We start from the raw sequence: 12,752 nt of genomic DNA, 5'->3' as shown, positions 1-12,752 counted from the left end.
GCATGATTCTAGCACGTGCACGGGGGTCTCAGCCCTGCTCAGGTCAGCCTGATCGCCAGCCGCAGCTGCTTAGCCAGGCACACGTGATATGTTCAGGCTGCAGTGCTGGTTCTGGGGCTGAAGGTCATCCCCCAGCCTGCACCTGCACCTTCCCTCCCCAGGTGCTGGGACGCTGTGAAATCAGTGTGCCCACTTCAGTAGCTCTAACTCTGCTTCTCCAGCTGTCCCCTCCTCCACCCAGAACTCATGCCCAGAGGGTCAGTGCAAGAGGACCAGGCGGTTTTGTAAACTGCAGAGATCATGACATTATGTCCCCGCCTTGGCTGCTGTGCTAACCAGGTCCCTGCCTTCAGGTCTGGATGGGGGTGGGCCATATCTAAATGGGCTGTAAATATTTCAGGTTTTGTGGTCGCCCAACCACTGGGTGGACGCGCCACACTCCTGTCATCTGCTGGCACGTGGTGCTGTTGTGCCGAAAGGGCTTCTCCAAAGGACAGCTCCTCCCTCGCCACCTCCCAGCCCACATGCGTTGGGGAGGAAATTTGGTCACTGAAAGCACCATCCCCAGAATGGAATCCTCTCAGCCACTTCCCAGGTGACGACGGGACAAAGCAGTGGACGGTTATGTGCACTCCCCCAGCTCCCACCTGGGGCTTGATGCTTCCTTCTTTCGCCCAAGAGCAACTGCCGTCAGCCAAAAAGTGCCCGAGGCTTCACCCTTAAATCCCTCTAGCGCCTGGCCTGTGCACTGACGTGGTCCTGGGTCAGGGCCTGGCCGACTACAGCCTGTGGGCCCGATGCGGTCTGCCACCTGCTTTTGTGCGGCCTGTTAAAGTAATCAGACACGGAGGCCGTTAGATGGGTGGCTCTGATGGCTTGCTACTGACACAAGCAGACCGAGACCTAAGCCACTCAGTTCCTAAAATGCACTCGTATCCAAGAAAATGAAATTTAGGAACAGCCAGTCACCAACAGCCAAAGAGGCTTTCCTGACTAAGGCGCTGCCCAGCTGCAGCCAGCCAGTCAGGCTCCTTGCTTTGCTTCCGAGTCTTCTCTAGAAACCTCTTCCCTGGCTCCTGTCGGCACAGCCCTCCTGACCACTCTCGGTTTGGTGCTGCTGGTTCCAGTTCGTGTTTGCTGAAATAAACTCTTCAAGATTTTATTACGCCTCAGTTTACCTTTTAACAGGCCTAAGAGCTGAGAATGGTTTTTACATTTTTAAATGGAAAAAACAAGACTGTTTTGTGACATTTGAAAATTATGCTGAAATCCAGTTTCCATGTGACCAAATAAAGCTTATTGGAACACAGCCGGCCCCTTTGTTTGTGGGGACCTCTGGGCACTCGTGCCGCATGAGCCAAATTCACCGTGCCAGCTGGCCGCGCTGTGTTCACTGGGTAAAACTTCATGCCCTCCAGCCTCTGAGGAATTATTTTTCCTCTTATCTCTTAGTGTGGTTTGTTCACTTAAATATCCCAATACAACTGAGAATTCAATAGACATGACCTAAAGTCCTGCGTTCCAGTCTGGAAGACCAGCTGCAGGAGTATGGGGTGCGGGGCCCTTTCTCAGCGTGTCCACTTGAAGACGCTGGTGCTCCTGGGCCACGGAGTGAGACGTGAATTCAGATACTGCGCAGGTTTGAGGTCCCGGGATGCATGAGAAGCTGTGATGTCTCGTGTGCTGGTGGTGCTTTTTGGGGAGAGGAGGAGAGCTTCCCATAGGTAGTACACGTTTTGGGATATTCTGTTCTAGTTTCTTTTTTTTCTTCTCCTCCTCCTCCTCCTCCCCAAAGCCCCCCAGGACATAGTTGTATATTCTAATTCTTCCTGTGGTATGTGGGACGCCGCCTCAGCATGGCCTGATGAGCAGTGCCATGTCCACACCCAGGATCCAAACTGGTGAAACCCTGGCCACTGAAGCAGAGCACATGAACTTAACCACTTGGCCACAGGACCGGCACCTCTGTTCTACTTTCAAGCTATATTTCCCAATTTCGGCTTCAGTATATATAACAGTAAACTCATTTTAAGAATTTCCAGAACTCTTGTTTCAGGGTAGATTTTAAAATACTCTGGATTTCTCTTTTGGAGATGGTAAATTAAACCCATGATTTTGACCTGAAATTGCTTTTTTTTTCTTCTGCTAAGACAGCAGAAGAGATGATTTATTGTACACGTGTTACATTCAGCCACGATCAAGAACGGAAGTAGTCCAGAACGTCACAGGTCCAGGGCAAAGGACCAGAAGGGACTATTTGGTAAGAGCGAAGTGAGTCTCTCAAAGGTGGTCGCGGTGATCAGGTGGCGATGGATGTTCCAGATCCTTTGAGACAAGTTCTTGACAGTAGGCATGCAGTCCAACAATTGGTACCAGCGCCCCGGCCTCTGGCTTTCCTTATTTCTGCTCCTGTGGCTTCCACGGGTGCACAAGCTGGCGGTTTCCTTGGACCTCTGTCTCACCTTCCTTCTTTTGCACTTCAGCCTGTGCATTCGCTTTTTCCTCCACTTGGCTCTCATGGTGTGGAGGTTTCGAGGAAGATGGCGCTAAGGCTGAGAGCGCTGAAATTGCTTTTTATCTCAATTATTAGATTAAGCTTTGATATGTGACATTGGATTGGAACTATCTGGAGCTTTCTGGAAGCTTCACAAATAAATGGGGGAGATGTCAGAGCCCAGGTGGGTTTACACATCTCTGTATCCCCAGTGTGTGTGGCTTACACTCAGAACCTGGGAAATGTTTGTTAAATGAAGCAGTGATGCATTTGGGGAGTATCCAGGCTTTGATGTCAGGACGTTAGGGACCCATGGAAGAGAGGAAATCCACCAGCATAAAGTTTCCACAGAGATCTAAATGAGGTCAGCATAACTGAAAGGGGTAGTTTTCCAGGTGTGAACATCTGTTCTCTGTGCAAAGGCCTTGTGCAGGCCTGGGGGCAAAAGTGGACAGGGCTGGCCCCCATCCTCAAGTCCAGGTCCATGCTGGAGACTGACCACAGATGAGGGTGGACAGTCTCTCTGCAGCCTGGGGGAGTCCTGTGGACGCACAGGGTCTGCCCACCCCACCCTGACAAGGGCTGAGCGAGGGAGGTAGCAGTTGGAGTGGCCACCCCCCCACCACCTGTTTTGTACGGCCCTGGAGCTCAGAATGGTTTTAAATGATTGAAAACAAAATATTTTGTGACGTAAAATTTTAGTGCCCTGGGCCAGCCTGTTGGCGCAGCGGTTAAGTGCACACGTTCCGCTTTGGTGGCCTGGGATTTGCCGGTTCGGATCCCGGGTGCAGACATGGCACTGCCTGGCAAGCCATGCTGTGATAGGCATCCCACATACAAAGTAGAGGAAGATGAGCATGGATGTTCGCTCAGGGCCAGTCTTCCTCAGCAAAAAGAGGAGGATTGGCAGCAGTTAGCTCAGGGCTAATCTTCCTCAAAAAAAAAAAAAAAAAAATTTCAGCACTCTTAAAAACTTCAGTTGGAACATGAGCGTGCCCTCCGTCCCCTGGTCTCGGTGCTTTGGTGCTTCGACTGACGGCAGAGCTGACAGAATCCTTGTGACTTGGAAAGCTAAAATACTCACCCCTTTCAGAAAAGTTCACCAGCTCCCTGAGCTAGAGGGCGTGGTGAGAAGGGCCACCCCCACTGGCCTGCAAGTCTGTGCCCTACAGGTGGAGGGACCTGCTCCAGTCAGGTCGTGTCTGCCCCTACAGCTCCCATGGTAAGGACAAAATCCTGTGTGTGGCCTCAAGGCTGCTGCTCCTCATCCCCTCGCTCTGTCCCAGCCACAGGAGCTAACAGTCCTGGGAACCAGCTCCCTGTCCTCTGTGCCTCACAAAAGCCACTTACCACCTGTGCCTTGACACATGTTGTGTCGCTGTGTTCCTGTGTCCCCCAAGACAGAAGCAGGAGGGCTCTCAGACTGGGACAAACTAGGAATTTCCAAGATCAGTGATGTCAAGGGCTCATCCGAGGCCTGAGACCAGGTCTGTGCTACCTGCTCCTGAACGCAGGGCTCTGCCAAGCAGCTGGGGAAGCGGAGGGAAGGGCTGCGACGTCGTCTATCCAGCATGGAGAACAATGTTCCCACCCTGCTCTTCCTCACCAGAGGGCATAACAGGCACAGACAGCACCTTCTGTGGGGTAGGGGGGCTGGTGAGTGAGCAAAGCACTTGCCCCCACTTACCTGGAACCTGGTGAGGGTGGAGGCAGGAGCAGACTGTGTGACCAGATGACCTGCGAGGGGCCCGGGGACCTCCTAGTGTCTGCTGACCCTCCTCAGGTCCTCACGGGCCCAAGGAGTGGACTTAGAAGAGTGGGCACACTGATACAGCTGTGGAGACAAACAGCCAGGTAGCCTGGCCGGGCTCACAAGGACAAGGCGGGGTGTCTGCAGCCTGGCGGGCAAAGGGTGTGTGCATCCTGGTGCTCGCCCACTATCTGACACATGAGACCCACTAGCCTCAGTCGGCCCATCTGCGGATGGAGAAGCACCCAGCCTGCAAGGACTGATGAGGGTCCCAAGAGCGTTCCAAGTGACGGCTCTGTCCTCCTAAGGGTTCCCTGGGAAGGAGTGCGCATTTCTTGTGGACGCCAACAGCAGGGCAGCCCGGGAGGTGCCACATACACTGCTGTGAGGTGTATGATTTAAACCACGGAGCCCCAGCCACGCGGCCCCTCCTCAGCTGCAGTCAGAGCACCCTGCTGGGGCAGGGGCTGGCTCAGGTCCCAAGTCTCTCTTCCTGGCCACACTGGCCAAATCCCACCACAGCAACCCTGCGCGGGGGAAGCCCCCAGGCCTCCGTGGCTTTCACCTCTAAGTGTGTGTCCTCCCTCCCTCTGGGACAGCAGCCACTCAGGGCACGAGAACCAGCAGAGGAGCCTCTTGAAGTCCCCAGAGGACACACACTGCCCCTCCTGCTACCCTCCACGGTCACAAGCTCAAAAGTCAGTAGACGAAGGACACTGCCATGGGGAAGCCTTATCCAGGTGGAGGGAAGGCTGATGGAGAACAGACCACCAGCTCCCCCGACAGCTGTGTGACATTGGGCAAAGCACTAACATCTCTGTGCTTCATCCCTTGTGAAGTGAGGAACCTCACACTTTATTGTGAGTTAATGCATTAACACATGTGCAACACTTAGATGGGGTCCTGGCAAGAGCACTTCCATCTGCACCTGCAATTTTTGTGCTCACAGCTACATCACCAGGAACTGGCCTGTAGGGGACACTTTAGAAATACGTACCGAGGATGTACTCTGGGTCATGGTTTGGCAATAATATCAAAGGCTCTAAAATGTTTAGAGGGGGCCAGCTCCGTGGCCGAGTGGTTAAGTTCGCACGCTCCGCTGTGGCGGCCCAGGGTTCAGATCCTGGGCATGGACATGGCACCGCTCATCAGGCCACGTTGAGGCGGTGTCCCACATCCCACAACTAGAAGGACCTGCAACTAAGATATACAACAATGTACTGGGCGGGCGGGGGCGGGGGGGGAAGGGGGGCGCGGTTGGGAAATAAAGCAGAAAGAAAAAAAAAAAGATTGGCGACAGTTGTTAGCCCATGTGCCAATCTTTAAAAAAAAAAAAAAAAGGAAGATTGGCTACAGTTGTTAGCCCAGGTGCCGATCTTTAAAAAAAAAAAAGTAAGTTCGTAGCTATTGATTCTGATGATTTAAAAAAAAAAAATGTTTAGAAAATTTGGCTTCCCCTGTTCCTACTTCTAACTAGTTTTAATACATAAAATGCTTTCACCACTAACATCACTGTGATTTTTAACAGCAAAAAAATAAACAAAAACATGCAGAAGCAGCTATGGTCTGAATGTTTGTTTCCCCCCAGTTCATATGGTGAAATCCCAATGCCCAGCTGACAGTATTGGGAGGTGCTTAGGTCGTGAGGGCGGAGCCCCGTGATAAGATTAGTGCTGTTATAAAGGAGACCCCCTAGAGCTCCTCACTCCTTCCATGTGAGGCACAGCCAGAGTCTGCAACCAGGAACAGGGTCCTCACCCAACCGTGCCAGCACCGGATCTCTGACTTCCAGCCTCCAGAACTGGTGTTGAAATAAATGTCTGTTTAAACCACCCAGCCTGTGATATTTGTCTGTTACACATAAGTAAGATATCGCACACCCGCTGGAGATGTCACGTTGTGCAGCCATGAGACATGCTGTCATACTCAGAAGTTCAGTGAGCAGAGCTGTTAACACACAGACACACGTACACTGTAAGATAATGTCGGTCAAGGCAGTTTCCACGGTTGTCTATGAGCAAAAGGACTTTTAAATTCATTTTTGTAAAGTGTTTTTGTTTTTACTTTTTGGGTTTTTCCTGGTGTCACGATGAGTACGCATTCCCTCAACGTGTCTAACGGTCTAGAGAGAAGTACCCGGCCCTAGGAAGCCTCCATCTCTGGCTGAGGCAGACACAGCCCTCAGCCCACCGTGACACGTCCTGGGTGGGCCTGAGAGGCAGCCAGCACGGCCCAGCCTTGTCCTTGGGGAAGCAGGGCCCAAGGACGCCAGCTGATGCTGAAGGAGACACAGGGAGTCTGCGCCCCTTGGCTGAACCAGGCCTGGGCCCCACTTGGAAGCTCCACCCGGGGGCTCAGCCTCTGAAACCCCAGCTCCGAGTCCACCACAGCCCCCAACCTTGTCCTCAGCACCCCTCCTGCTCTCCCTGCCCTTAGCCCACACCTAACCTGCTGTGACCCTCATTCAGAGGGAAAAGCCCTGAGATGGTGGAAGTGGTCTGTAAACAGTGCTGAGCAAAGACTGCTCCTCGTGACTGGCCGGGCACAGAGCAGGGGGGTGGGAAAGAGGCGCTGGGGAAGGGCAGGGTGCCAGGCAGGCAGCAAGCGCATTTGCTGCCTTCAGTGGAAGTTCCTGCACGCCACTCAGGCCTATTGATCCTACGAGACTTGTGACCTGGTTTTCCTAGAGAGAGCAGACCACGGAGGTAGGACCACCACCAGAGGAAATAGCCCGATGGCAACTGGCTCTCAGAAAGCAGGACCCCATTTATGCCAGAGGATGGAAAGCTGGCCATGGGCCCTGCACGCTCCCACCCTAGAGGCACCAAGGAGAGGCCCCTGCTCCCCTCTCCCTGCCATCACCCACTCCACTCTGGGAAGAGCCTCTCCAACAGGGTCCCCCCCCCACCTTGTGCCATACACTCGGCTCTCAACATAGCATCCAGTGGGATCCTTTTAAAACAACTGTCAGATCACACCTGTTTCACTCAGATTTGAGCCAAGTTCTTACAGAGACCCCTGGGGCCTGTCCTCTGTACCCTCCACTCACCTCCCCCTCACGTGGCTGCAGCCACATGGCCTGTGCACTACAAGCTGCTCCCTCTGCCTGTAGTCCCTGCCCCTCAGATCACGCTGCTCCCTTGCCTCCTTCAAGTCTTTGCTCAGACACCATGTCCTCCAGGAGGCCCAGCCCACAACCCAATTTAAAATGACAGCCCAGTCCTCCCATCGCCCGGACCCTGCTCTATTTTCTGCGTCACTTACTGTCCTCTGACAAGCCACACCAGTTATTTTTATTATGCATTTTGTGATGTCTCCCCCTCCCCAACAGAACATTGGCTGCCTGAAGTCAGGGCTTTTGGACAGGAGAATGAACTGTCCAACTGGAACACAGGGTTCCCAGAAGCGAATGAGTGGAGAGCTCAGATGCTATGTGGGGCCAGGCTGAGCAATATCACAGCGCTGGTGTAAAGGCCTTGGCCTGGACCCCAGACTGTCACCGGACTACACACGGTCACAGCAGAGCAGCGGGTATCCTCACCCAGCAAGACCAACGGCCAGGTGAGGGGTGTGCAGTCTGCCCTCCCACTTAGGAAGACGTTTTTTATAGTTGCTTTACTTCCAAAAAAAGACAAGACACAGCTGTCACTTTCAATCAAACAGAGAATGACACGATTACAGTCAAACACTCACTAAAGGGTGCCTCCTGGGAAGGGCGGCCTCACTGGAGAGACACCTGAGCCTGCTGTCCCCAGAGGACCAAACGGGAGTGGCGAGCACAGGTCAGTCCTGCAGTTTGCGCTCACACCTCTTCTCCAGGTCAGCCATCTCCTTCAGGACCAGGGCCACGCTGTAGCGCAGCTCCTGGAACTTGGCTGTGGAGACCTCGAAGCGGTGTGCCGACCCATCCGACAGCTTCAGCTGCATCAAGACGCTCGGCTGCAGGGAGCGGGCCAGGCTGCTGGTGGAGATTGCCACGTCTACCCTCCACCGCAAGTCGGCAACATGGGGCAGCCAGGCCCCCTGCTGCCTGGCCACGGAGTCGAGGATAGGCCGCTGGCTCCCAAATACCACGCTGGCCAAGTCCACGACTAGGTCTTGGGGGAGGCAGAGCTCCTGGAGCTGGTCCTTGAAGGCATCGGGCTTCAGGCTGGCCAAAGGCAGCCGGAGGGCCTGCTGGAGCAGGGTGTGCATGCCGGCGAGCAGGGCACCCAGCCGCTCCTCTGGCAGGTCCGCGCCAGCCCCGAGGCGCTGCACAGCCTCACGACAATCCTCTCCCTGTAGGCTGCTGACCACCAGCTTCAACAACTTTCTGAATGTGCCCCTGTCCAGGTCCCCCAGGAGCCGGGGCATTGCTGCCACCTCTGGGGGGAGCTGGGCCCCCAGGAAACTCACCCGGCCACTGTGACTGTCACCAGGGTGATGTAGGTATGCAGCCCCCACGGCAGACATTGCTGCTTCGTCCTCTTTGATCAGCCAGCCCAGAGGGGTCGTTCCAGCGGCAACTGCCTGGGGAGGTGAGGGAGAGAAGCCCAGTGACTCACATGTCCTTTGGGCCAGCAAATGAGGACTGATGTGGTCTCTGCCTTCCAGACGCTGACAAGTGAACCACTGATGACAGCCAATGTGATGGGAGGCACCCTGGGAGCAGGTGGCAGAGGAGCCCACCTTAGTCCCAGGAAGAGGGGAGGCAGAAGTTGGCAGGGAAGGGAGACAGGGTGGGGAGGAGAGAATGAAGAGAACCAGGAAACAGGAGAGCATACGTGAAATCCTCCAAATGAACAAGGCACAAAGCCTGGAGAAGGAGAAAGGTCCCGGGAACACAGACGCAGCAGCCACTGCCGCCGCTGCCCACCACAACGGGATCACAGCCACTCAACTCCAATCCTCACGACAGCCCTGCATGAGCCAGTTATCACTCTCACCAATGAGGAAATCGAGGCTCAGACGCAACCGTCCAAGTCAAGGACCCGAACTCAGGTCTGTCTACAGAGGTCCCCTCTGTTCCCACCACAGGACAGGGGGAACCAGACACAGCCCAGGCAGGACGGGCTGAGGGGCACACGGCGACAGAGGTACATGGTATCTGGAGAAAAGGGCTGACGTCACCTGAAAGGACAGCACAACGTCTCGGCAGGTGTCAGGTGACTGACAAACACCTGCCCAGGCAGCAGGAGGGCGCGCCGCACGTCTCAGCCGCCCCGGGCGCGGGAGCAGGCCCGGCAGAGCGCAGCCCAGGTCCGCACAGCACCGCGGGCTTCACCGTGCCCCGTCCTCCGGAGGGCGGGCCGCCCCCGGCTGTCAACGCCCACCCGCCGCCCAAGCCCTCGGGGTCCCCCGCTGCCTGCCAAGTCCCGGCCGCCCCGCCGCTCAGCCCTGCTCCCGGAGGCCAGCGTGCTGGCCCGCGCGGCCCTCTCCGGCCACCGACGGCCTCCAGGAGGCAGGAGCCGACAGAGGCGGGCCCGGGCCGAGTCCTGCTTGTGCTCGCCGCGGCGGCCCTGCCCACCTAACGGGCACCCGGCCGCGGTCAGCGCCGTCCGGCCCCGCCCCAAGCTGCCGCTCATCGGCCTCCGGCCTCCAGAGCCCCCCGGACACGGTAACCGAGCACCCGCCGCCTCCGCCCGGGAAGGGATACCCTACCCACCGCAGCCCCAGCCCGAGTCGCCCCGCACCTGCAGCGCGCGGTCCGCAAAGGAGCGGCCCTGCGGAGAACAGCAACGCGGCCGGGCCGGAAGCGGGGCCCGGTCCCCGGAAGCGACCCAGAGACACTTCCGGGCAGCTCTAGGGTGCCGGAGGACCCGACCCTCTGTGATCCGCGGGCCCGAGGGGCGGGGCCGAGACCGCGGAATGGGGCCGAGCGGGCAGGCTGCGCGTCGGTCTTCGTTCCCCGCCGTTTCGGAGGCCTTTATGGCACCAGCGGCCTCGGTCTCGGCTGGCGTCTGGGGCCGCGCCCGTCGCCCACACTAGCGGCCTCTGGAGCCTGTAGGCCCGAGGGAGGGACCAGGAGGAAGCAGGAGCGGGAGCGCGCGGACCGGGGCCTGGGCTGGGCGGCCCGGGGGGAGGGGGCCCGGATGGTGAGGGTCCTCGATGAGGAGGGCTGCCTGAGGGGAAGGGCGCCCGGATGGGGAGGGTCCTTGATGGGGAGGGCGGCCCCAGGGGGTGGGCGGGGTGGGGGGGGGGGTGGAGAGGGAGGCCCTAAGGAAGAAGGGCGCCCTGACGGGGAGGACGGCCCCGGGCGGGGACGGGGTCCGGACCTCATGCCGGCTCGGTGGCGACGCCGCACAGCAACGTGAACGTACTTAGCCGCTCGGCTGTACACTTTAACTGCGTGGATTGTATGGGCTGCAGATTATATCTCAATAGAGCTGTTACTTTTATTTATTTTTTTAAAGACTTTATTTTCTTTTTTCTTTTTCTCCCCAAAGCCCCCCCCCCCCCCCATAGTTGTATATTCTTAGTTGTGGGTCCTTCTAGTTGTGGCATGTGGGACGCCGCCTCAGCGTGGTTTGATGAGCAGTGCCATGTCCACACCCAGGATTGAAACGGCAGAAACACTGGGCTGCCTGCAGCAGAACGCGCAAACTTAACCACTGGGCCACGGGACCAGCCCCAGGTGTTACTTTTAAAAGTCAATGAAAAGAAGGCAAACAACCCAATTAGCAAAATCAGCAAAAGATTTGATTACACATTTCACCAAGGAGGAGATAAAAATGGCTAATGAACACGGCATTGCTGGTCACTAGGGAAATGCAAATTGAAGCCAGAGGGAGGTGCCATTTTGCGCCATTAGAATGGTGATAATCAAAAAGGACAGTGCAATGGACTGAATGTTTGTATCCCCCCAAAATTCATATGTTGAAACCCTAACCCCCAGTACGATGGTATTAGGAGGTGAAGCCTTTGGAAGGTAATTAGGTCCTGAGAAGCCCCATGAATAGGATTAGTGCCCTTTAAGAAGAGCCCTCAGAGCTGACCAGCTCTCTTTCCGCTCTGTGAGGATACAGTAAGTTGGCAGTCTGTGCCTGGAAAGATGGCCCTCACCAGAACCAGACCGTGCTTGCCCCTGATCGCAGACGTCCAGCTTTCAGGACTGTGAGAAAAAAGCTTCTGTTTATAAGCCACCCAGTATAGTACTTTGTTATAGCAGCCCAAACTGACAAGGACAAATCAGGATTGGAGAGGACGTGGACAAAATGAACTCCTGTAGTTTGTTGGTGGGAATGGAGAGTGGTATGGCTACACTGGAAAAGAGTTTTGCAGTATCTTAAAAAGTTAGAAATATTATACGACCCTACAGTTCCATCCCTGGTTATATGCACGAAAACAATGAAAATATGTTGCCACAAAGGCTTGCACAAAAATGGTCTTATCAACATTATCCATAATAACCAAAAATGGAAACAACCCAAATGAACATCAGCTGGTGAATACATAAACGTATTGTGCCATAGCCATACAATGGAATAGTATTCAGCAATAAAAAGGAGTGATTTATGACATGCTGCAACATGGATGAACTTTCGAAACACTGCTGAGTGAAAGAAGCCAGACATGGAAGACTACATACTGTATGATTTGTTTATATGAAATGTTCAGCTAAGGCAGGAAGGAAGGCAAAACAGCAAGCAAGCGTGGGTACAGAAAAGGCTTACATACGCACGAAAGAGAAGGGCCTTCTCAAAGCCTCTCTTCCAATGTCCCCTGATGAGCAGGTGGTGGTCCAGAGGACCTCAACATCAGGGACACATGGGCCTGGTCTGTGGGACCCTGAGCCAGCCTCAGTCAGTCAGAATCTCTCTTCCTGGAAAAGGCCAGTGAGCATAGGGAGAGAAGAGCTCAGCCTTGGAAAGGATGGCTTGTGGGAATGGCTGCCCTGGCTCCCCTCAGTTGATAAGTCCCCGGTGCACTCACAGCTTTGAGTTCAGTCAATGCTCCCCCTCCTTCCCAGCACCCTTCAGGGATTGCTCCCACTACAGGTCAGTTTTGGCTTTTCTGGGATTTGACATAAATGAGGACATACAGCATACACTCTTTCAGATGAGGTTTCTTTCACTCAGCATGACGTTTTTGTGATTCATCCGTGCTGTTGCCTGCTATCAGGAATCTGTTCTGTTTCATACTTCAGTAGATTGAGTATGCCACAGTTTGTTTCTTGGCTCTCATACGGATGGACACCTGGGATGTTTCCGGGATTTGCTTATTATAACTAGAGCTGCTATGAACTCAGGTACAAGTCTTTGGTGTATGTGTTTTCATTTCTCTTGAGTAAATGGTCAGGAATGAAATCGCTGAGTCAGAACAGGTATATATTTAGTTTTTTGAGATAATGCATGATTTTTTTTCAGAGTGGTAGTATCATTTTACATTCTTTTTTTTTTTTTGAGGAAGACTGGCCCTGAGCTAACATCCATGCCCATCTTCCTCTACTTTATACATGGGATGCCTGCCACAGCGTGGCTTGACAAGTGGTGCCATGTCTGCACCTAGGATCCGAACGGGTGAACCCGG

General features: G+C 54.8%; 1 protein-coding gene across 1 annotated transcript; it reads right to left on the bottom strand.

The window, feature by feature from the left end:
- Positions 1-7,515: 7,515 nt before the first annotated feature.
- COMMD5 (COMM domain containing 5) lies at positions 7,516-10,356 on the bottom strand. Its single transcript, XM_070632413.1, has 2 exons — positions 9,917-10,356; positions 7,516-8,753 (listed from the first exon to the last, which is right to left on the bottom strand). Exon 2 carries the CDS (start codon positions 8,694-8,696, stop codon positions 8,028-8,030), a length of 669 nt encoding a protein of 222 aa, XP_070488514.1. The 5' UTR covers positions 8,697-8,753; positions 9,917-10,356; the 3' UTR covers positions 7,516-8,027.
- Between the last annotated feature and the right edge of the window lie 2,396 nt (positions 10,357-12,752).

Source organism: Equus przewalskii, chromosome 8 (assembly GCF_037783145.1).
Source record: "Equus przewalskii isolate Varuska chromosome 8, EquPr2, whole genome shotgun sequence".
Classification (NCBI taxonomy): domain Eukaryota; kingdom Metazoa; phylum Chordata; class Mammalia; order Perissodactyla; family Equidae; genus Equus; species Equus przewalskii.
This window is presented reverse-complemented; position numbering and strand designations above follow the sequence as displayed.